General features: G+C 37.8%; 2 protein-coding genes and 1 long non-coding RNA gene across 8 annotated transcripts; 1 reads left to right on the top strand and 2 right to left on the bottom strand.

Annotated features, from left to right (window-relative positions):
* Positions 1-1,062: 1,062 nt before the first annotated feature.
* On the bottom strand, positions 1,063-5,661 carry LOC111323324 (kelch-like protein 2). 3 transcript variants are annotated; one of them, XM_088736222.1, is made up of 2 exons: positions 3,731-5,661; positions 1,063-3,193 (listed from the first exon to the last, which is right to left on the bottom strand). In XM_088736222.1, the coding sequence occupies exon 1, from the start codon at positions 5,519-5,521 to the stop codon at positions 3,731-3,733; it is 1,791 nt and encodes a 596-aa protein (XP_088592348.1). In that variant the 5' UTR covers positions 5,522-5,661; the 3' UTR covers positions 1,063-3,193. The 3 variants fall into 3 exon arrangements, with proteins under 3 accessions (XP_088592348.1, XP_088592349.1, XP_088592350.1); XM_088736223.1 differs by having other exon boundaries at positions 1,063-2,104; XM_088736224.1 differs by having other exon boundaries at positions 1,063-1,979.
* Positions 5,652-10,306, top strand: LOC111323338 (uncharacterized). The gene is made up of 2 exons (XR_002694154.2): positions 5,652-6,689; positions 10,152-10,306. It is a non-coding gene; the product is annotated as an uncharacterized LOC111323338 (long non-coding RNA).
* A 5,220-nt stretch (positions 10,307-15,526) lies between these two features.
* On the bottom strand, positions 15,527-23,489 carry LOC111323306 (ERI1 exoribonuclease 2). 4 transcript variants are annotated; one of them, XM_088736006.1, is made up of 10 exons: positions 22,411-23,489; positions 21,685-21,936; positions 21,423-21,531; positions 20,934-21,017; positions 20,534-20,661; positions 19,953-20,127; positions 18,981-19,081; positions 18,474-18,555; positions 17,875-17,963; positions 15,527-16,762 (listed from the first exon to the last, which is right to left on the bottom strand). In XM_088736006.1, exons 3-10 carry the CDS (start codon positions 21,481-21,483, stop codon positions 15,602-15,604), a joined length of 1,881 nt encoding a protein of 626 aa, XP_088592132.1. In that variant the 5' UTR covers positions 21,484-21,531; positions 21,685-21,936; positions 22,411-23,489; the 3' UTR covers positions 15,527-15,601. The 4 variants fall into 4 exon arrangements, with proteins under 4 accessions (XP_088592132.1, XP_088592131.1, XP_088592133.1 ...); XM_088736005.1 differs by having other exon boundaries at positions 21,458-21,531; XM_088736007.1 differs by having other exon boundaries at positions 21,423-21,936.
* Between the last annotated feature and the right edge of the window lie 737 nt (positions 23,490-24,226).

The following is a 24,226-nucleotide window of genomic DNA, read 5'->3' as shown; positions in this document are numbered from 1 at the left end:
ACGATTTTTCGGTTTATTCATTTTCGAGAGTTTTTACGCAGTGTTCAAGAGTCATAAGTAGCGAATAATGGTGCTTTAGCTAAAACATTTCACGGTTTGGACACAGGTCAGGCTTGTATTGTATGTGAATGTGATTGCTTTGCTGTTTAATGGGCGAAATTTGTCAAATTTGGCAAAAAGGGGATTGAAAATACCTCGCTAATTATTCTTTGCTGTCTTGAAGGAAAGAGAACACGGTTGATCGTTTCTAGGTGAAGGATTAAATTTTGAAAACAGTCGTTTACCAAATCACGGTAGATGAAGCGAGTTTCTAGAAATGCTCACCGCTGAAAAGAAGGTCAACGCCTTGATTTATCAATAGCATCTTCTCTTTCTCTTACCATTATAATTTTTAATGTGGAAGCACGAGGCGAGCGTAAGGGGAAGAGCGAAATATTTCACCTATCTATGATTTGTTTTTTTGCGTCCCTGCATTCGCGCGCGTATCGCCGCCTTTTGACCTTACACGCCAGCCCAAGCTGCGCAGGCAGGCTATCAAAGCAAAAATGGTAATGGGAAGCTGAGAGTTTATAGTTGCGGAGTACTACACTAGTTCCGGTAGCTACTTGGTAGTTCTTTCAACATGGTCATTTGCATACATTTGCATCATTTGCATCATTTGCATAAGTATGCAAGTGATCAAGTACTTACTCTTAGCTAGTATCAACTCATTCGTATAATTCAATAACCGCCGGATTGTGGACCACTAAGAGCACAGAAATAAAATCCGAAATGTTTTCATCCAAAGATATTTTGCAGTGTGCTGTTTCCTTTGCCATGGGTGCCATCATAATAATCCTGGTGTTCGTTATATACTCAAGACGTGGGAATCAAGCAATCAGACGTCACAAAGCCCCACAAGAACATGATGAAAGAATGGGGTAGTTGAAAGCAAATCTTTGGTGAGTAAGCGAAATAATGACCTATGATACTAGCCAAAATAGTGGCTGAGATTTTTTCTTATGAATCTAGTTTGTCTTTTTATGAAACGAACACACTCGCACCGCTCTGAGACACGTAAGATTTGTTAATGAATTTTATTTATTAGCTAAAAGAAATCTGACGGTAGTTGTATTTGACAGTAGTTGTCCCTTTTCCCGAGGTGAAATCTAGTCGTAGCTGCGAGTTAGAAATAAAATTTAAAAACTTTGAAGTAAAAGAAACAGTTGGAAACATCTTACGGATTTACTTTGTTTCGTTTTCCCTTAGTTTGTTTTTAGACATACTTCTACTCATGATCAAGGTTAATTAATTCATGATCATGAACTGGGTTCATTATTCCATTAACAACATGCGTTAACAACATGCGTTTATCTCTCCTTGCTTTTCTGATAATGCCTTTCGTTCCCAGGGAGTTCCCAGGCGGTAGTATAAACCCCGTTTTCACTTATATGAGATTTCTATCCGAACATTAAATATTTTTTTAATGAAAGAGAATAAAAAAATTTTGCAATCTCTCTCTCCTTCATCATGTGATAGGATCGACGATGCGACCATGATGTTGTATCCCATAAAGGAGAAACAATCATTTTGCCCTGGATTGTCTACGTTTGTGTATAAAATTTAAATAGGCTTCTCTGAATGTTGTATTTAATCAGTTGTTATTGTCTTTGGAAAAGTGTGAACGATGTGTCTTATGATACTTTTGTAGCTTAAAGGTTTTCGAGTCATCCTGACTGAAATAAAGGCCTCGGATGAGTTACGCAAAATTGAATATTCATGTTTTCTTAGAGTTTTCCATAAGCGAGCGACCCGTAGCAGTGTCTATCGACCTGCTCAATTCAAATTCAGGGTTGTGATTGGCCAAAGGTTGCTATGAGTTTTGAGCTTGTTTATGTCGTCCATCATCCAGCGTGTGAAATCGAGCTTAAGCGGATATGGTATGAAATAATCAAATTTATGTTAATTTTAGTCATTAGTTAGAGTTTTGAAACAGTTACCTGAAAAAAAAAAATTAAATGCTGTTAATCGCATCGTAAGGTGCAATCGAAGATTACAACGTAAACAAAATTATCTATTGATCAGCGTGACTGTCTTGAGTGATCTGTTATTCCAGTGTTTTTACCTACAATAAAAACGATGATACGATAGCAGTATCAGGGTTTGATTACTCACACCAGTTGAAGCATTAACATTATAATACGTTTGATTCGCGCGTAGAGCATTAAGAATTTTTAACTTATACTTTAAGTAAATAACTTTTTGTGTAGCTGTTCTGTTTTGGCGCCTAAATGCAGTCACAAAGAAGCTGGGGACGAATCAGCTTTTTAAATATTTAAATAGGAGCGACGAACTTAAATACTTGTCTAACAATCAACCGAACACATCCGCTGAAATAACGTGTAAAGAGCTGTGTAAAGATGTGTGGATTACCCAACAAAATTGTAAGTAACAATTCACTGCTAATATTTCAGCCCTTTAAGTGCAATTTCATATTTAAAACACAATTCATTCATTTGCTTTGCAGTTTGACTGTTGCCGATGTTACCGTTGGAAACCAGTCCAGAAATAAAACGGTTATCTGTGCATCAGTAGCCTTAACATTAAAGTAACGCTTCGCTACGTAAGCGCGAGTCAACATAATAGTATGCTCAAGCTTGGAGAATATGTCCACTGAAAAACCAAACTGACTTTCGGAATTGCTTGACATTTTTAAACAAACATCTGATATTCTTAAGAAGTTTGAAAGGATATTTCTGTAGAAATTTTGTGAAATTTATTAATGGCGGGCATTAGTTTATTTGAGACCGTACCGGGCACATATTCACAGGCAAATAAAAATGGCGTGACTTTCTTCCAATAGCGTGACTGGACGTCCTTCATCGGATGTAAATTCAGGAGGTAATTTCAAGTAATCTCACTGACGCTCGTTCATTGTTCGCTCTGAAGGGATTACGCTTACGTCAGTCTCAAAAACTCTTTACGGCGGCCAAGTTACATTAATTATTCGTTGATTACACCACATTATCTCGTAATATCACCCACCGACGCAGTTGTACATTTTCTTTAGCAATAAAACTCTTGGAAATAAATGAGATCCTGCATGTTCCTTTCAACTGAATAGGCTAGACAAGTGCTCCCAGTTATATGAAGACGTAAATAGATTTGCCGACTTGAATAACAGTTCGCAAGTACGGATGTTTTCATCTTATAACTGCAATGAAAATACATTTCTATCACGGTGTCTCGCACAGCCTGTCTTAAGTTTTTGCCAACATGCAGGCTGCGCTGGCTTTTTAACAAATGGTAAACACCACAGCGTACACTATTGAGTTATGGATGCACGCGGGAGGTTGCTAAGCACGAAAGAAGCGTAAGAGTCGCTCGAGGCGATAGCCGAGAGCGACTCTAGCTTCTTGAGTGCTTAGCAAACCTCCCAAGTGCATCCATAACTCAATAGTGTACGCTGTGGTGTTTACCATTTGTTTTATAACATAACATTAACACTTTGTAGCTAAAGAGTTCCCTTTAGTTTAACAAATCTTACGTGACCAGAAAAAAACAAGCGCGCGCGGAAAAATAGTCTTTGCATTTGCTCACGTCAGCAGCGTACACCCATGGGCAAATGGGGGACGCTAAATTGACCAATCAGAGCGCGCGCTTTACTTTGGTTATGTTATAATAACTGTTATGGTTGACAGAAATTTGCATTAAATCCCGCGAGGCTAACTCTTATACGGACTCAACATACCTAACTACTTTGAGGAAGAGTTGTAACTTTGTTGACAGACTGCAATAGATCTTTAAACATGCTTACTGGACAACCTCTGAAGTATGTCTCATTATATGGCATGGAATGAGCATCGAGCCAGGTATTTTTTTTGATATCGTAACACTCCACTATTCGAGAATTCTGCCGATCAACGCTTTGACTTCCGGTTCCGCCAAATAAGTAAACCTCATCACGTAAAAGGACCGCACTTCCGTGAAATCTGGGAACTTGTAAAGGAGCGATGGATTGCCACTTATTCAAAGTAATATCATAAACCTCGCAACTTACGAGGGCATTTAATGAAAATGGGTCAACAGTTCCTCCAAAGATGTAAATCTTTTTTTCAAGGCACACACCACAAGCACACCCGCGCTGTTCGCTTGTAGGAGCCATTTGTGTCCATACGTTCAACTTTGGATCATAACGATCCACATCAGAGAGGAAACCATCGTCGGCCAGGCCACCAATGCAATATAAATAGTGAGTGTCTGACACCAGACAAACAGAGGACTTGCGTCTCTTTAGAGGTGCAACTATAGTCCAAGAGTTTGTGGAGGGATTGTACCTCTGAGAGGTGTCACAGCGCCTGCCCCCGTGCTCACTGCTGAACGCAATCCCGCCAGCGACGTACAGCAGCCCTTGTAAAGTGGCAGCGCCCATCAACGTCACTCTCTGAGGCAGAGGTGCTACAAAGCCCCATGAGTTGGTGCGCGGGTCATAACGTTCCACGCTGTTGTAGACCGAGTCTTCTCCTTTACCACCGATGGCATAAACATATCCCTGGCAGGAAGCGAAACCATGGCGAAACCGTCTCAAAAGCATAGGTGCCAACTCATACCAGGTTTTTGTAGCCGGAACATAACACACAGTCAAGTTTCGAATACGTTCATCAGGCGAAAGGCCACCGCATGTGATGATTGCATCTTCGTGAGTCTGAAGACAAGTTCTTGGTTTTTGTCTGGAGATCTCTTGTCCAGAGTACAAGGCACGCCAGCGAATTTCGTCCATTAATATTTGCCTGCACTCGCTATTTGCCTGCACAAGTTCATGACACATAAGCTTTGTGTACAAATATTGCTCGGATATGCTGCTCAGTCGAACGAGTCTGAACAACTCCGCAAAATGTCGCTCCTTCTCGTCTTGATTTTGAGCGATCCATTCTAGGATGATTTCAAAGATTTCTTCTTCCGTTCCAATTACTAAGTCATCGCCTGAAATTAGATCCTTCATTTGATCACAGGAAATTTGCACGAATTCCTTTGACTTGCCGACTGTCGCGAAGTTCTGCTTGATTAATTCGCCAGCGTATGTTTTTAATTCCTTACAATCGTATTTCTCAGCATATAGAAAAGTAGCAACGCAATTTGTGGCCGACATATGCCGCTCCTTAAACTTGCAAGCGATGTTTTTTAGACGGGGAAGAAGTAAGTAGTTCGCGGACGCGATCAGATCATCGACATTCGCCTCGCTAATTTGAGCCTCTCCTGTGTAAAGGTAGGACAAGAGCTGATCCATCGCCGTTACAGGAATACCTTCGATAGTTACGATTGACGCCGATTTCTCTTTCATATCGTTAGTAAATAAACCCTGAAAGAACTGGCTACTGGCTGCCAAAACACATCGGTGCGCGGGGAATGTTTCTCCTTCCACACGCAGAGTAACATCTGTCAATTCACCATATTTGCGGGCATTGTCGAGTAACCGCATCATGTCCCAGCAATACGGACTCTTCGCTGTTTTGCGTAGCTCCTTCGAAGCGTTTTCGGCCATATTTTTACGTAATGAAGATGCTTCTCTGGTCGACTGCGAGTCTTTTTGAGGAGAGGTCAAAATGTAGCGATGACGAAGTGGATTGCAATCACAGGGAATTTATGACGTTTAAGTATTCGTTGAGGTTCAGACCATCGCATGGCATAATTTAGCGTCATTGATATGCAAGCGCAAGCTTAATTTATACCGAATCTGATAGGTCAGGAAAAAATAGTTTGTTTTCTTTAGTTAAGTGTTGTGCTCGGATGATATTGATGGCGTAATGTCATTAAGATATTTGTATTCCAGAAAGGCAAATGAAGAATGAAGGAATAAAGAAATGAAGAATTCCAGCCAGAATCTAATCTAGTAACAGAACATCTTTTGGTATCGATCCGATGAATAATATAAGAAGAATATGAGAGAAAAATATGCCGTTTCGAAGCCATTTCCTGGTGGTTGTAGTTTTGGGGTAAAATGCGAAAAAGTGGCAGAATAAAGAAGACCATAACACATTCATATTTTCATGTACTCAGTAGGGTTAGATAAATTATGAACATTATGCTTTGAGCGCCAATGAAAACACGGCAGTTTTGCCGAAAATGATCCCAAATTTGTTTATTTTTTTTATAGCTTGTAATTAAGAGCCCCTCGACCACCATCAGGTCAAACTTCGAAGCCGGCAATTTTAAATTATCTCTGCGTAATAACAGACTATCCGTATTGACGAAATAAGCTGGTAGTGGGCGCTTATCGAATCTTTTTTACTTGCAAAACCTCTTGTCGTGCAAGGATCTTAGATCTCTGGGATAAAATTATCGCCACCAGAAGTCAAACATTCTGCCCCACTCCTCTCGGTGTCATTTTGAATACTGATAGCGAGGCACGCGGAAAGTTTGATTTAAATTGCAAATATACTTGATTCATTTTAAGTGTGTCGGAATCTTTACACGTGGAAGGCGGAACTACACTATCCTGCTTGCTTTAAAGCCTTAAAATGCATTTTTCGGTCAGACAACTCCTCTTCTAACATGTCCTAGACGGGTAGAAGATCTGACAGCGTTTGGTGTCTTAAATGTCGATCTTTGGTGTGTAACGGTCCTCGCATGCAAGTTGGCGTCAGCGATGGCAAGTCAAAAGATTCAAACCATGCATGAGAAGACAGAAGTTTAGTCTTCTTTGAACTCTTGTAAGTTATTCAGCTTCTTCTACTGTTCATTATAAGTTACTAACAATTTCGTGTGTTTTGAGAGAGCTTCAGCCCAAAAAGTACCGAACCAGCGCCACTCAGGAACTTTAGAGCTTTCATTAAAATTCATGATCTAGTTGAGCAGTCCTTAGAACTGATTTCATTGATATCAAACAAACTACTCAACGGAGACAAAAACCAAAAAAACGCCAATATATTTAGGATATGAGGAAAAGTAAGCAATCTTTCCAGGGGTGTGCTACTAAATAATTTTGAGGAATTAATCATCTTCACACAATTACATCCCCACTGTGAAAAAATATTTCCCAAAATGACCAGAACTATGGTTATCCTATTACACCTCTAAAACGTTTTGACCCTTTGCACTCCAATAACATCATGCAAGTTCACCATACTGTTGTTTGGAAATTTCCTGTAGTCAGCTTGTAGTCCTTGCGAGGGAACTTGTAGAACGGTGAAGAGCGTCTTCCGTTTGCAGTCTTTTCTTCAAGAGAGTGTCAATGGCAATGGGGTTAACTGATCGCCGTAAAATAGCCTAAAAATTTAAACCAAATAAAAATTTCAACTGATAGTCGTAAAAAAGTTAAATCGAAAAAATTTTATTTTTCTGGCGAGAACACTGGAGTGGAGTATTTATTTATTTATTTATTACAATTTAATGGCATGTTTACAGGAAAGAGAAAAATAATGTCTAAGGTTGATTTGTAAAAGAGTTGCGTGACCCAATATAAAAACAAATCATCTCAAAAAAATTACAGTATATTCACTGAAGGATCAAAGACCAGTCAATACATATCAGTTATCAGTCCTTTTTAAGATTTTCAAGAGACGGTTAACACTCATCTTTCCGAATCTTTGTCGAATCTTTGAAGATTTTCTGCACTCAGTTTTATATATTTTTTTCCTAATCCGAAGACGGAAAAGTTGGAAGGAAAAAACAAAAGAATATTAAAATTGAGTAAGAGTTCGTTCGAAAATTTAGGTTTGCATTGAAAAAAAGACATTAAGGATTAGTTCAATTATGTTTTTAACATTAATCGTTTGCAAATATAAAGGTGGCCAGTTGTAGTTTATACCCTATCACCCTTGATGTTTGAATGCATTACAGCGGGTTAGTAGTGCCTGAGCGGAAGGACATTTCTTATTAAACCTCACTGTGAAACGTTTATCAATACACTGTACAGAGTCGTTTGAGAAGTACACCAAAACTATATTCCATGGCAAAGTTAGAAGTGGTTTACACATGCTATTGTCATCTTCTTTAGTCCGGTGATATTGAAATACTTGTTGGTTAAAACTTCTTTCTGGTATATTCAGTTTGTTTACTTTGGAACAAAAAACCAGAATTGTTTTGTCATCGCAAAAATATATGAATGTGTCGATAGATCCTATTCACCATTTTTTTCTTAAATTGACAGATTGTTTTCTTAAATACATTTAAAAGAGAAACTTGGAGCGACAATCACAAAGTTATTGTTCGTAGAAGGTCAGAAACAAATCAGGGGAAGTTTTACTTCTCTTTACGTTGTCATGGCAACAAACGTTTGACATCGTGTGTATCTTGATACCCTAGATTCCCGTATTCGACATTCTTTGTAGACTTGGGGAAAACATTTGAAGAAAAAAAGGTGATAAGCTTTTAGGAACCACCTTAACATTGCGCTTAGTTACCTAAAAGAAACATGCTAGTATATTGACGAGGACACGTCGCCTAACCGATTGGCCAGCATTAAGCTTAGTAATCAGCAAAATTTCTCAATACACCTGAGTAGAACTTTGAAAAAATCGAACTGGGTAAATTAATGATAATTCAGAATTAACTCTGCTTGAATTTCTAAGACAGGTGATAATTTTACATAAAATGATTTGGATATATCAACAAAGTTGAAATGGTAAATTAGCCACTGTAACGATTACAAAAAGCTGACGTTTCGAGCGTTAGCCCTTCGTCGGAGCGAATAAAGGAATTGTGGGTTGTGTGTGCTTTTAAAGGCAGAGAATGGAGCTATACGTTACTGGTGGGAAAATGGCAACGAGAAAAACACGAATAAATTAGTGGAATGAATAGCGTTCGTTGATCCCTGTGGGATTTAGACTGCCGGTTTGAAAGATGAGCTTTTGTTCAAGAGTTTTACGGCTTTCCGTGCTGCCCAAGTGTAAGGAAAGACCGCAGATTGCCATATGTTGCTTAGAATGATTAGGTAAATTGAAATGCCATTTCAACTTTGTTGATATATCCAAATTATTTCGTTACCCCCACCGACGCAGCCCCAAACAGTTTCTTTATTGGTAAAGGAAATCCTAGCTTTTAAGATAAAATAATATCGGGTAACCTGTCAGCCAATTCACCTAACAGTACACTCCGCTGAAACAAAATCTAAGATTTCAGAAAATAAAGAGAAATTATCGAGAACTGAAAGAAGAATTTGTTTTTGAAGTTGTAGAGGTTGGACATGAAGTTAATAGAAAACCACCCAAATTGAACGTCCTGCCGTCTGCGTTCAACCATTTTTGAAAAGAAACGAAAAGATTTGCGTCAGTTTTTCAAAAGAGATTTTTGTCCGGTGTCAATCTGAGAATTATAGAAAAGTAAGTAAAATCAGAGTTAACCCTTATCGTTTGCCGTGAACAGCCTGCTTAACCCCTATAATCCTGAGAGTGAACAACAAGGAATTTCTCCATACAATATCAATAACTTGAATTGCAAGCAAAAAGGTAATGAGAAGAAGAAAAATATCAACGATCGGATATTGTTTAAGGCAAAGTTCTCAGAGCTAGAATCGCATCATTGAATAAAATCTCGCATTCTGATTGGTTAACGAAGCGAGGTATTACGCGTGGAATTGCGAGTTGAAAACGAGGCTAACTGATATTTTTTCGCATCTACCGTACGGTACGTAAACATAACAATTTTAAGTAATGCTGTTTCCTTTTTTTACTCATTTCTATTCAGTTATGCGATTCAAGGAAAATCCATTACTTCACTCATCCGCATTAAATTGCACTTGAAAACCGATATCGCACTCATCGCTTCGTGATTCGTGCGATATCGGTTTTCTCGTGCAATTTAATGCGGAATTCCCTCGTCAAGTAATGAATTTTCCCATAGAATCGTCAGAAATGTTTGGCAAACATTGTGGGAGAATTGACGTTCGGAAATAAAATATTTTTTGTGTTTCTGTGCGATACATACCAAAACAATTATTTACCTCGGTGTGGATGAAAGTGGTTGATTGTTACGCATAATGCAAACAGTGACCTTTTTATGTTATCGCAGAAAATGTTTTTGTTTATAAAATCAACCTGCTACTCGATTCTAACATATAACACTATGATTCTTTGAGAAAAAAGGAAAATTACTTCAACTGCAAATTGTATTTTTTTCTTAGTTCTCTGTATACTAAAAAATAGCTGTTACTAAATCATGTTTTATATCTTTAGAATGGAAAGATCTCACGATCATATGAAGCAAGAAGATTCAAGAAAAGATGATACTTTAGGAATCAAGAAGTCTGTTGACTGAAATCAAGCTTATCAAAAATTATGTTACACCTGAATAGGAAATAAAGACGCGCCAAGGCGAACCGTGTTTGTAAGGAAGCTCTGTATTATAAGTTTGCGATTTTAAAAGGGCCAACCGCAGTTAAAACAAATTTGAAAAAAAAAAGTCATTTGGCGGGAAATTCTTTTTTAGTTTGATTGAGAGGCTCAAAATATTTGCAAAAATACAAAGTCTTTTGGCGGGAAAACTGTCTCTGGAAAAAAAAGTCTGCGCTTTTGAATAGTGTCTGGTGTTGATCCAAAAGTATACAAGTCTTTTGGCGGGAAAAAATCTTGCTTCATGCAGACGATTTTCTCCCATCAAAATTTAAGTATAAATTTTTGTTTTAACGCTAGATGCTGTTCAATTCTGCAAAGTTTTTTCCTTTTGGCAACCCTCCCTACGCAAAAAAAAGTAATAGAGATAGCCTATATTTTGACTAGTTACCATGCCCTTTTAAAAGGGCAATTTTTTTTTTTATTTCTTCCTCTTTAAATAAAAGACAACAAAGGGAAAAAAAAGAGGCAGTATGTTAGAAATGAAGTTTTTATTTGTTTGTTTTTTTATTCACTTAATACAATTTTTTACAAATAAATGAAATGTTTAAAATATTAAGTCTAACTAAAGAAAATAAAACAGAACTAAGTTGAAAGGATGAAACAAGTTTTAGGGACCATAAAGATTTACAAAATCAAATGATCAACAGTAACTTAAGTATAGCTACGATACCTACTGAGTGCTGATGATATTTGAAACAATTTACATGGAAGAACATTCAGAGGAAAATAATAAATTTGACTATACAAGTATTTCTCCTAAGTGCGACAATAGCAATGAGAATTTATGAATATTTGAATTTTCCAGCGGATGAGTAGAAAATTAATATATACATGAAAAAAATTCTCAGTTCTGATTGGTTAAGAATTACCTGTAGAATAGGGTTAACTCAGTGCAAAAAAAGTAACAAACCAGACATTCTGATTGGTCAGAATGATATGTCACTTGCAGGGTTTGAATATATTATTTTTGCACGTGATGCGCGCGCTTTTCTTCTGCATAGTTATGAGAAGCTACCTCGTATCTTTTCATGTATATTCACATGATTTTCTCGTGCAATTTGGAATAAATAAGCATTTGTAAATTTTTCAAAGACCACAAATTGCATTCGAAATCATATGTTTGCCTATAAAAATTTTCCATGCCTTAAAAGTTAAAACTAGCGACATACGATTGCTGCTAAAAGAACGTATTTCCAGTGACTGTACGGAAAACAAACCAAAGTTGGTTCAAAGTCTTCGAATATTGAAAAGAAAATCTTTACTATTTCCATTCAATTTACGTAATAATCAATGACTGTACGGTAACGAAAATACATGTTATGATGAGATCACAATATTTCAGGCCGACAAGACATTCTCCAAGTTATGCTATACGATCTGAAGAAATGTTTTTCGAGCCATCATTGTCAGTGTCCTGCCCGAAATCTTTTACTGAATCACAGAACGAAGTTTTTGTTTAGTCATGCCAAATCATTTTCAATTATTTGCTGAAAATTAGCATTCGAAAACTCCCAGACGTTTTTACTAAACTTATGATTAAAATAGTTTTCAGCAGTCACTGGAAGCGTTCCTCCCAACAGCTAAACTTTATCAGATTTTGAACATTTGGAAGAGATCGCTAGATTGTGTTAACCTTGGCAAATTAATTCCACTATAGCTCTTGAGCTCTGTCCTGTGCATCATCGCCGGCGGACAATAAAAAATTTCTTAACGTATACGTTTTTTATTTTCAAAAAAATTCCTAAATCTTTCTGTGGGAAACGTTGTCGGTAGGTTTAAGTTACAGTGGTTACCTCTAACAATGTTTTCAACTTTCTTCCTCCAAGATTCTGTCTTTCCTCTTCAAGCTTGTGGTTCACATCACAACGGCGTGTCACAAGAATATTAGGGCTGCAATAACACACAAACGAACATTCAAAAGTTCGACAAAATTAAGAGTGTACATAGCAAATAAAAATGGTTAAGTGTTTTGACTAAAGGTTATTCGCCTCGCCTCTAGCTCTTCGAGTTTGTTGTCTAGACTTGATGATGACCAGATGATGATCACAATGCATTGCATGAACCTTTAGCTGTGACTAACGATCACTATACTTATTACTGATCTAAAGAGATTGTTTCCCAGGGATTCAAATCTAGTTTTTAAAGTTCTTTAGCGCAGCCGCATGGAAAAAAATTAATAAATTAAAACCCCTGCATAAATTCGGCAACTAAGTACATTTTTCGAGAACTGTTTCATATTTAGTTCTTATTAACCGAGCGGGAGGTCTGTATGGGAGAATCTTGACAGAGGTCGCCAGTACAGACCGAACGCAGTAAGGTCTGTACCAGCGACCGAGGTCAAGATTCTCCTATACAGACCGACCTAGCTCGGTTAATAAGATGTTTATTATATGGATGTGTGTTATATGCAAATTTTTTATATTCTTTGTACCTTTTTTTTTTCTAGGCCGGTCTAGATGCCGGTCTAGATGGGAAAATCTAGACCGCTTTCAATATTGATTTCAGCCAATCGAATTCGTGAATTCGGTAGTTCCCAGTCCTCGTGAGACACAGCCATATAATAATCAACAAATATTACCGCAATGTATTTTCAGTTTCGCGGTAAAGAAAGATTTCCGTAATACCTCAACTAGTCTAAAACAACTTGAAGCATCAATCACAAAGGTGCCCTGTTATTTTCGCTATTGTCTTGTTCTATCAAATGACTATTTATTACACGACTCGGGCAGTCAGAGGGCCATTAACTAAAATCAACCAATCAAAATGCTCTATTGCCGGTCAACATACTTTAAGTATTGGACCGGGCACTGTCCCGAATGGTCCCGAATGATACCGCACTTGTGTCCCTTTGAACTTCAGTCGTTTAATAAATCTCTTATTAACCAAGCTTGCTCGGGACCGTACTGGAAGAATATCGGCCCTCGGTCTTTTTTGTACGGACCTTGCTGCGCTCGGTCCGTACTGTCAAGACCTCGGGCCGATATTCTCCCAGTACGGCCCTCGTGCTTGGTTAATAAGATATATGTATAACGAAGTATGGGAGTTATGGGAGTTCTAATGGAAACTTTAACTGCAGTCGAACTGAGAAGATTTTGTAGTGAAACACGAAAAATTTCCACCGGTAGTTGGTTATTATTTTCAGCCTTTTCTAGTCGATGAAAGTTCTTATGATTGAAATCTAAAATTTCAAAGTTTATTTAAGCAGGGAAGGCTCATCTTGAAGATTTGAAATGATTGGCTTTTTTGCGGAGCCGGTCAGCCTGAAAATACGACACCTGAACAAAGCAACTTACAAATGCTAGAAATTTTGGAACAATGTAAAACAAATGGTTTACATGCTTCGTGGCCTGCCCTTTGTCAAAGACTTCACAAAACTTTAAATGTTCATTTGGAAACAAAACTTTCTCTTAAATATTCTTCCTTGGCCAGCAGAAGAAGAGGAGAGCCATTCCTCAATTTTCACTTCAGTTCAAGATATAAAACGTTATTCGCAAAAAACGCAGGGACAAGTTCGCGTACATTCCGATCATTCTTTGCCGGCGACATAGCTTTGTGCCCGGAAGTCGTGTCTGAGGCGTAATTTGCATATTATTTATATTAATTTATTTTGCCGACACATGCAGCGCATTACTCAACTCAAAAGTTTTGGCTTTTGGTCTGATTGATTAAAGACGGTCTTGTGCATATTATAAAAATAGGAGGGAAAGAGTACCATATAACCTCGTACATTAATTATGCATTCCACTTCTTTGTCTTTCACGACATAACTTTAAAAACAAAGTCTACCAGTCTGAATGCATGATTAATGTATGGGGTTAAATTAAAGGTACTCTTGCCAATAGCAGTCACATGTACAGATTATAAACCTATTACAAAGAATTGGTTTCCAAAGCTTACCTTTTCTTATTTCTTTCCTTTTCTCTTTCTTTCATTCAGTTCCAGGTCACTCCCATGCTTGATTTATGATGCCTCGTCCATATTACTTCATTTGCAAGGGAAAGAAACAACGTCGTTATTTCATGAGGCTAAGAGAAAGTATTCTTAAACTACTTTCTATTGCTAATGATAATACCTGCGTTACGAAATTAATAATTCAACCATGCAGGAGCATTGACTGATGAATTAAACGAACGCTCTTTGAGAACAATTCAGATGTTTTCTGCCTGCCAACCTCGTCCATGCAAGAAATTTTACACGTTAAACTCAACGAGAATCAGTCTTATCAGTCAGTTTCCTTCACAGTTCGGTTTGAATTTACCGCCAGGCGACGACGGTCCCACCATGCCACTACTCGGGTTCGGTGGACTGATGCAATTTATTGACAAGTCTTTGCCTTCAATATGCATGTTATCAGATACCATTTATTGCTATTAAACGAGGATTTGAGTGGAATTTCTTGTTGCGGACACAAGTCCGGAAAAATTCTATCAGTTCACAATTCTCTATAATTCGTCGAATGCGTCGTACTGAACAAGGTTACCAGCTAAACTCACAGCTATCTTACCTTATGTTCTGTATTGAAATAGAAAGACTGTTGGTACAGGTCAAGTCTCTCAGAAAAGTAGCAAAGTCTCTTAATATTTCTGAGAGCTTTGGGACAGAAGAATTGATTAACTGGCGAGTTTTTCTTGCTCTTTCCTTTCCTGCGAAGTAAAACAGTTTTCACCGCGAGGAACCGTAAAATGGAAATGAGTTGAGAGATTTCAGGTGCAAATTCAGGCTTGAGAATAAACTCGCCTTGAGAGCGAGGCTGGTGTAAATTTGTATCGACAGAAGCTCAATACTTTTGTCGTTGCTCTTTCTTATGATCAGTTGTATTATTTTATGGCTATATTTTCTCATTAAAATTGATTTTCATGCATGTAAAGGAACGAGGGAAAAAATGAAAGAGAAATATATATTAAAATAAAAAGCAAGGAGGCGTACCAGTTTTCCGGCGTAAGATGTTGCATGCGATAGGTAAATATTTTGTAAGGGAATTAACAAAAACCAATAGCATACTCTGGGCTCTGGAAGGATTTTGTATGTGAAGTTCGCTGCAAAGGAGGCGTTCAGCATGAGAAAGTGAAATTAGAGAGATCGGTTAAAGTTTTGAGTACAACATCACAATGATCATTTCATTTAAGTGAGGAAACCTTTTTCAAAGGTCGTACGTGTTGGAGTGGTAAAAACCCTGCGTCCCGGCTACACCACCCGTGATCAAACGTACAAAAAAGGAAGCACAGCTTTCAATTTATTTCAAATGTCTTAGTTTTTCGACATGTTCTACGCTCCTCTTCGACTGCTAGAAGCTACATATTCACCTCCCAACGAAAAAAGCTACACCCCCTTTTAGCCTTTTTGTCAGTAGAATTTGTTCCCAGACCTAATTGACCACGACTTGACGAACACGCAAAGAAAGCTCTGCCTTGATTAGGTCCCGGATTAACGACAGATCTTCGACGAGTGCGGCGACCGCACTGACACAACGGTGGAGTAACACCACCTCCATTGAAAGAAGCTATGGGTGGGGTGACAGAGGAATTCAGCTTTGTCTTAACCGAGGAAGGGGTGAAGTGGTAATAATTTTCCTTGCGATTGCTATACGGTGTATAAAATGGACGTGTGAAGGGACAGTTCTTGTTGTTCAAGTTTTGTTTCTTTAAGTTCTTTTCTTGGAGAAAAGCTTGATTTGCAGAGACCTTGAGCGACGGTGTTGTTACAGCGTTCATTGCAATATTTACTGGTTTACACGTTTTAGAGCTATCACTTTGTTTAGCTCCATGAGATGTTCGTTGATTCTTAAGTTCCAGTGCTGTGTCATGCTTGACACTAAGGGTTTGTTTCACCAGTCCTCCCTTTAACAGAAGCCCCGGCGTTGACGATTTTGGTGTCTCACTATTAAATTCTCCAAAACTGCCTCTCGCTCTTTTGGTTAAACTTGACAAGCTTGTTAAAGGAGTAATAAGTCTCTTAAAAGTGTTGTCGGAGCTCTCACTGGTTATCGGGCGAGCATGTACATAAGCTAATCCCACAATATCTTGTGGCGCTCTCCTTTTGAGACCAGTTAGAGGAGACGCAAGGCTTGCATTCCTTCCATTTTTAGCTTCGTTTTCTTCAATTTCCGCAGTGTGATCTTTCCCTGCGATCGTCACCTTTCTAAGTGAATAATCAACCGTGACTTCTTTGTTCGCATTAATATCACGTTGCGTACAGAGCCCAGTACTTTCTTCTCCACTTTGACTCTCCGCCTGCTCTGAGGAAACGTGTAAACTTTTGTATATCTTCCTCTCTGAAAGTGTACATTGTTGAACTTGCGGCTTGCGAGTACTTGCCGCTGTTGAAGAATTCTCTTTGCCATCATGGCAAAGCTTGAGACAAGTTTTGGTTGTGGGTTTCATGTCATCTTTGACCACTAAATCAGTTTTCAAGCGACCAGCCTGAGTTACGGTCTCGCAAAGTTTTTCCAACACCTGAAAAACATAACAAATACAAGGTTCATTAAACTTCCTTTTCATAATTTCTGGCCTGTTTCCCACCCTTTTCTCCAAGCTATAAATTCTTCTTTCTGGGAAAATTAAAATGGTTATCATGATAAAAGGCATAGACTGATCAATCTCACCAAAGAGTCCGTATTAGGGCTCTCTTAATTGAAGCCTCTTCCACCTTCTATTCATAAATATAACAAGAACATTATAATACGCAAAGTGTTCGTTTTATTGCAATGTAAGAAGCATTTTCAGTGATTGGTTGTAGCTTGTTATCTATATTAATGTGAGATGCAGAATGTGCCTCATATAAAACATTTCATTGGCGAGTAAGGACGTGGATTGGTTTCCTCTTTGACGAAGAGATAAATAACGAGCAAGGGAGACAAAAAGGAAGACGCAAACTTCAATAAAATGAGGAATATTTATTTTTGAATTCGATAACTTACATTGTACGGGAACAAACCGCCTTTAAACAAGTTCACTGACTCGATTTTAACATCGGAGATTTCTAAACGACTTTAAGATAAAACACTCAACTGAACTGAAGAGGGCTTTATCGCGGTTTTGCCAAACAAGGACTTATCGTTGGCCCAAAACTGGCTTAAAGTCTTGAAGAGAAATACCTGGGTCCCAATTCGTGTGACCGACAGACGTAACGCAAAAAATAAAATAAATAAATAAATAAATAAGACGCAATACTACTAGATCATTTATGCCTCATTCCAAGTGAATCTCCGTTGAGGTCTGAGTTGAAGAGACACCCACAGAGCTCTTTTTCCCATAGAATGAAGCCAGCACCTCTCCCGTTCTACAAAATCTTAAGAACGATTTCTTTCAGTTCTAATATAAGAACCAGACCAGTCACTGTCAAAATGGATGCAATGTAGGTGTTTTTCGAGAGTCTCATTCCTTCCTTTGAGCTTGATTTAGTCACCCCTTTGTTTGTACCGATCAAAACGGAGGGAGGCCTAGAGAACACAAAGTCCTTTACTGTCAAAGTCAAATAAATCCGGTATCATCTGAAACGGCATTTGATAACGTATGTCATATCGTCCATGCGCGTGTGAAATAATTACTACACACTAGGTACACACCCCGTCCAGGCTCTTTGTTATCTGCATAATACGTCCATCAGAGATCATTCTCCAAGCAACCCGAGCTGTATTACGGGCATCATCTAAGCCTGGAAAAAAAAATAAAGAAAAAAGAAAAAAAAAAAAAAACCAGGAAATTAACATCGATCTTGATTAACAAGCTTATCTGCGTTCTCTACATATTTAGTCCCCTCTCCTTAGGGACTCTTCATTGAAGTCCAGTCACTGGTGTAGCTTCTTTCAGATCACACTGACATTTTCAGCTAATCGAGATATTATTGTGAAGATTCAGAAAGGGCTGTAAATTTTCCTAGAAAGAAAGAGGTTGCTGACGTGTTTGCACAAAACGTATCTCTTTTGCTATTTGAGTCTCGATCTACTGTGTTTTCGACAAGGGCTGAAAATTCTGCGACTCGTTAAACTTCTTCTGTTCACGTTATGGTAGAACTTTTTGTGAAACATCTCTTTTAGAGTACCGACATTTACCACCAGTCCGCTTATGCAAGCGAAATATTTGTAGCTATTTTTTCGTGAACAAGGTTACAGGTGAAAGGTTTACGATAACTAACTGAAAGGGAAACTGGGTTGATGATAATTACCTGAATGTTCTCTACCAGAAAATTTGAGTCCCAGATCTTGAAGAGCACCTGCCAATCCCTGAGGCTTACGACAGTAAAAATTCTGTCCAAAATTAGTAAAAATTTTTTGGTTATTGTATACAGAAGATTGAATCAGTATGAGAGAGGATGGTGCACTTTCCGATTGAGTGTCGTAAAAAAAACAAAAAAAACAATTGAAAACAACTACAAAAGCTGGTCAGAACATAGGAGAATGTCAAAAGAAGCCAACAACTAAAAAACAAACAAACAAACAAACAAACAAACAAACAGACAAAAAACAAACAAACAAACAAAAAAACAAACAAACTTCCTGAAGCAAGGGAAAAGGTGAGTAACCAATTGAGTGCCTTGCTAGAATCTCTTCCCTGGTGTGAAGTTCTAATCAGGTCGCGTCTGTGGGATATTGCAACAATACTTCCTGAAATATCTCAGTCACAAGCAAATTATTACTATCCACCAATTGCCGATTTTTTTGTTACAGCTTACTCTATATGTTGCTCGCAGGTCAATCCAGCTTCTCAGTGAATGAGGCATTCTAAGCTGCTTCCTTTTGCATTCATTCTTGAGACAAGTTCCCAAATCCCAATCTTGACACATTAAAAAAAATAAAGGAAAATTTAAAATTCTGCATGAACGTATTCCACAAAAGCCCCTTCAAGACAAAACCTAGGCCTATTCATCCATCAGCTCAGCTCAATTTGACTTAAACTGTTGCACAATTTTACTTGCAGCTCATTCAAGGGACACCCATTGGACTTAAAAAAGTATTCCCTTCCTTAAAAGTACACATAACAGATACAAACAGTGGAAATTCCACTTGCTTAGGGGATAACCAAACAATTAGAAAAAGAGTTCCCTGAATAAAGGTGTTCTTTATGTGGCAGTGCAGTGGAACTTTCATTTGGGGAATACACTCATGACCAAAAAAATTGTCCCTTCAAAAAAGGTAACAAATTGTTCAAAGGTTATGGGACCTGACCACAATAGTTACATACATGCATGTCCCTTAAATGAATTTGGACATGTACAAGAAACTGAAGTACCTCAATAGGAAGGTTCAGGAGTTATTGTGCTCAAAATACATTTCAAAAAGTGATATTAAGAAAATTATCTTTAAACAATTTATTAAATCCCAGGTTAATCCACCACTCCTAAGAGCCTCCTCGCATACATTTACCGACCCACATTTGCATCAGGGTCCAATTGTTTGAAGGTTGATTAGCACTAACCCAGGGTTAAATTATAATCTGGGTTTCTTTATCCCTTTCTTCAAAATATTTTATTGGATAATTTTCTCTATTCTTTGAATTTTCATTAAATTGTGACAAAAATAGTTGTACTGAATTTTCTTTTAAATCTTTTGGATCTTAAATCAGATTTCACACAAACTGTGAGTTACCTTGAGCAAGCTTTGAATAACCTGGCCCAGGAAAACATGAGTATGGAAATCACATTTACCTGACCATGTAACAAATGTGCACCACTTAATCCAACCATCTCTATCATTTTCTTGATCTTGTTTTTGTCCATCTTCACAAGGGAACTTAAATCCTTTTTTGTCCTTCATCTCTTGTAGCCAGTTTCCAAACAACATCAGACAGGTGCCAACTGGAACACCACCATCCACTTGAGTCTGAAGGAGATTTTTAGATGAGTTTACCCACAAAGATCATTAAGGACTTGAAACATTGTCATAAGTACAATACTACTTGACAACATTTCATTGTGCAATTTTTTTTTGCAAAGAAGGTTTTCACACAGAGTGCCACTACTTGTGAGTGCACAAATTAGGTTTGGACAGTTAAAACTGACAGCCAAGATAGCTAAATTTTGTGGACTACTGTTTACATTGTTCATGAACTTAAATAAGTAAAGAAGGGAATCTCCCTACCACTGTAGTGATCAAGTTCTTAACATATATCACAGAGCTTACTCAGTTGACGATTTTTTCTGTAAAAAAATCATATTCTTTGGAGTAGCTGCGTAAAAAATAAGGACACCTCTGTCAGCATTAAAAAATGGTTCCTTTCAGGACATACCTGAGTTATTCCTGTCAGCTCTTTGCAGAACTCACTCAGTTTTGTGTGCTCCTGAGGCTGTACGTACCTATGAAATTCAGACTCAATTTCTCCACTGCTTGTATTTAGCAGCACTGCAGGGAATTCAACTGTACAACACAAAAAAAAAAAAAAAAAAAAGAAGCAACTTAAAACAAAAACAAAAAAATCACTGCTTTTTAAGCTGTTGCCCACATGCTTCAAGATTGGGTAAACCAGGCAACAAAACTGTACCAGGTCTGCAGAACCTTCCACACCAAATGGATTTTTTTTCTGAAACATTTAAACATGATTTATTTTCAAGCTGCCATCACAAAAAAACATCCAGATATTTTTTAATTTTAATCATGCTTAAATGAATGGAGACAAAACTGATACTTACTTATTTCTGGGGCATAATTCATTTTTTTGTCTTTCCAGCAAGTTGACTCGAAGTCAAGAACAATTAGGTATGAAAAATATTGACCTGCAATAGAAATTAGAGAACCAAGAAGTGAAAAAAATACGCCTATCTTATTGATCAACTATATTTATATATATATATATCAATACCCAAAGTAATCAGTTGATCTCGGTAGCTGATTCCTGAAATCTTCGGTGATGAAACTTTGGGATGAGAAGTATAATTACTGGTGATCATTTGTTGTTCGAACCTTAAACTTATAATAAAAAAAAAAAAAAATCAATTGACTTCACAAATCAACCAGTAAGTAATCACAATTGACCGCCTTATTTTCAACTTCAGGTTTTTTCGGGCTACTATAATCTATCAGTGAAAAGAAACATTTTCCCAGCAAATCACGTAAACTTGTTTAAATTTCTCTTAAGTTACATCTGGTTGACGTACTGATTTAATTTTGATGTAACATACATGTAACATTTAGGTAAAATAGATGCTGTACCCACGTTGTTTCAGGTCCTTCATGGAACATTTCTGTCGATTTGCGGATAAAGGTCCTTTCTTGACCAAACCTAAACTTCTAAAAGGATCACAAATGAAATCTAGCATGGAGCTATCGTCACTAAGTTAAAAATTCCGTCTTACTGATCGCTGATTTACATTCACGAAATTAGAAGCCATTTAAGCAGCGTATAAATCGTTGTTTAAATGGCTTTACTTTACTTTACTTTACCTGGCTAATTCCTTTGCAGAAATTGCATTTGAGGGTAACTGCTGCAGTAGCCTATCTTTTCCTGACATTTTCGTCGGATATGAGGAACGCAAACATCGAATAAAGTCAATTCATGTAACAGAACGACTGATCATCATAACTGTTGTTTTCAAACTTCCCGCATAACGGCGAGGCTACCAAGGCAGAAGTAAACACTGGGTAATAGTCCCCTCGGTCATGCCTTGAAGAGATCGACTTGAAGGTGAGGATAAACTAGAAGACGATGATAAGGAGAGGATCGGAGTAAAATAAAATATACAATCAATCGGGAGCCCATTACTTAGTAATAGATAGAAAGATAAATGACCTTTATCTATATACGATAATATTCTAAGCTACAAGCTTGTGGGGTCGTGTGAGGAAAAAGGAAAATTACACGTTATGTAAATATAAAGGCTCCTGAATCAAATATTTAATGAGTAGAGTAGACAAGTGTATTCAATTTGGTGAATCTATGAAAACATCAATTTATGGAACGCAAAAATACAATATTTTGATTTTCCTCAAAAGACAGGTCCAAAGCTTAATGATAAACGCTTACTGTTACTCTACAGAAGCGGACACCGACATCAACCTTGATTATCTGCCTCTTTAATGTCGGTTGTCTGTTGAAACAGCATCACCAATTTCTTAAATGTATTAGAAACAAGTGTAAAAAGCTTTAGAAACACCTGGTGAGACACTGACCTTCAAACTAATATCCTGGTATCTAAATCAGGTTTAATCTGTTTTAATTTGATTGCAAGTAACCCGCGTTATAGTTGGGTGTACATCATAAGTAAGAAAGTAGTTGTAAAATGAAAATGTTTCCTTGATAGTCTGAAAAGGCTAGCTATGGACCAAAAAAATTGTTATATAAGAGTCATAACAGCTTTCTCTTTTTTATAACACCTGCTAACCATGTGATTTGAATCCTAATATTTACCTAAACCAGCCAATGATATTCGACTTCTTAACGGTTTAACACGCAACACCAGTTGTGGAAGTTTACTGAGACGCCAAATTGAGAAGAAAAACAGGGCAGGGTTCTGAAGCGTGTTTTGATTCATACTCTCTGCTTGTCATCATTCCATTTGACAAGAGGACTATATTGTACTCCTCTTATTGCAGATAAAACTGAACTGACCTCGCCAGCAGCGGAAAAGTAATTAAGAAGCAGTTCAATGGCGGTTGGATTTGCCATCGCGACGTCTGCGTTTCTTGCAGCTTTCGGCAAATATTTCTCCAAGAGATGGTTCTTCTGGTTCATTGCTGCAGTGATTGCCACAATAGCTGGGATGCTCATGAACGCTGGGAGCAAGAGGCCGGTGGACGCATCTAACGGCCCCGGAGGAGCAGCAAAGAGCAGCGAGGCTTCTACATCAGGCGGACAAGGGAAAGCTTAAAACGAAGTTTGTCATCCAATAGAAAAAGTTTCACGACCGACGCTACTGCACCTTTAGATTGAGCTGACATCCAAGTTGCAATGTTGTTCGTTTTGCTGACGGGAGAATGGTGTTAGACAGATATTAACGAAAGGAAAAACATTTTACAGTTCTCATTTTGCACAAGTTGTTCTTTGGTCTTAAAACATTTGCTCGGTGTGCACTAAATGCGGAAGCATGATATTTCAGTTGTTTATGTCTGCACAATATTGTTTTCACATATTCCAAAAAAACCCTGTTTGTTTTCACCAAATTTAGAGTAGTTTAGTTTTTCCTTAGAATTCTTTTTGTAATTGATAACGATTACATCAAATGACCAAAAAAGTAGTTCTATTAAAGCCGTTCCACAAAGTTGTCAAATTTCTTTTTTCTCTTTTCAAGTATTGTAATGCCTGACCAACTCGGTGTATTATTGAATCAGCAGACTGAAAATCTTAGATGCGACTAACACCTCTGGCAAATCACGTGATTTTTTTTTTTATTGCGGTCGTTTTGTAAGAAACCTAAACCAACATAGTGGCCAAACATCTGCGCGTGTGTTTTAAGACCAGGTGGTGAGGGGTCAGTGGGACCAGTGTTGTCTCAGACGAGTTACGAAAAAAAATTCACAAGCCTGTAAATCACGGTGTTTTAGGAGTGTATAAATGTTTTGGTAAAGCTTAAAACAGGATGGTAAATCAACAGGATACTCCCTACTTTAAAAAGCTTTGTGTTCGAACGGTCTCGAGTGTTCCTTTCCTCCATTTTTGTTTCCCTTTGCAGATTTCTATGAAACTTTCAATTTCTTTTGTTTATTTTGCAACGGCGGTTGTTCCCTTTTTCTTTCTTTGAAACTCTGCGCACGAAACCGGCCAGAGTTGATCCGTTTCGCTCGCTGAGCTAAATATATAGATGTATCAGTTCTACAATCAGCTTAATTTCAGATTTCTTGATAAGTGCCCTACATATCTATCGATAGTAGGAGGGCTAAATAGTTAATCCGTCGATCAAGTTTCTCAAAAACAAGCTACCCTGGCCGGTTCGAGGTGAACAGCACCTTGCAAAGCGCCAATTTCTATCTTGGTTTAAGTACATCTTAC

The sequence above is a fragment of the Stylophora pistillata genome, chromosome 10, assembly GCF_964205215.1.
Source record: "Stylophora pistillata chromosome 10, jaStyPist1.2, whole genome shotgun sequence".
Taxonomy (NCBI): Eukaryota; Metazoa; Cnidaria; class Anthozoa; order Scleractinia; family Pocilloporidae; genus Stylophora; species Stylophora pistillata.
This window is presented reverse-complemented; position numbering and strand designations above follow the sequence as displayed.

Bases quoted from the DNA above. Each gene is read 5' to 3' on its own strand.
- LOC111323306 (XM_088736005.1), bottom strand. From the start codon at position 21,752: ATGTCAGGAAAAGATAGGCTACTGCAGCAGTTACCCTCAAATGCAATT. The intron at 20,662-20,933 runs GTAAGTATCAGT...TGTGTTGTACAG, and splicing joins GAATTATGCCCCAGAAATAA to TTGAATTCCCTGCAGTGCTG. The intron at 18,556-18,980 runs GTAAGCTGTAAC...AATTTTGGACAG, and splicing joins ACCTGCGAGCAACATATAGA to AATTTTTACTGTCGTAAGCC.
- LOC111323324 (XM_088736222.1), bottom strand. From the start codon at position 5,521: ATGGCCGAAAACGCTTCGAAGGAGCTACGCAAAACAGCGAAGAGTCCG.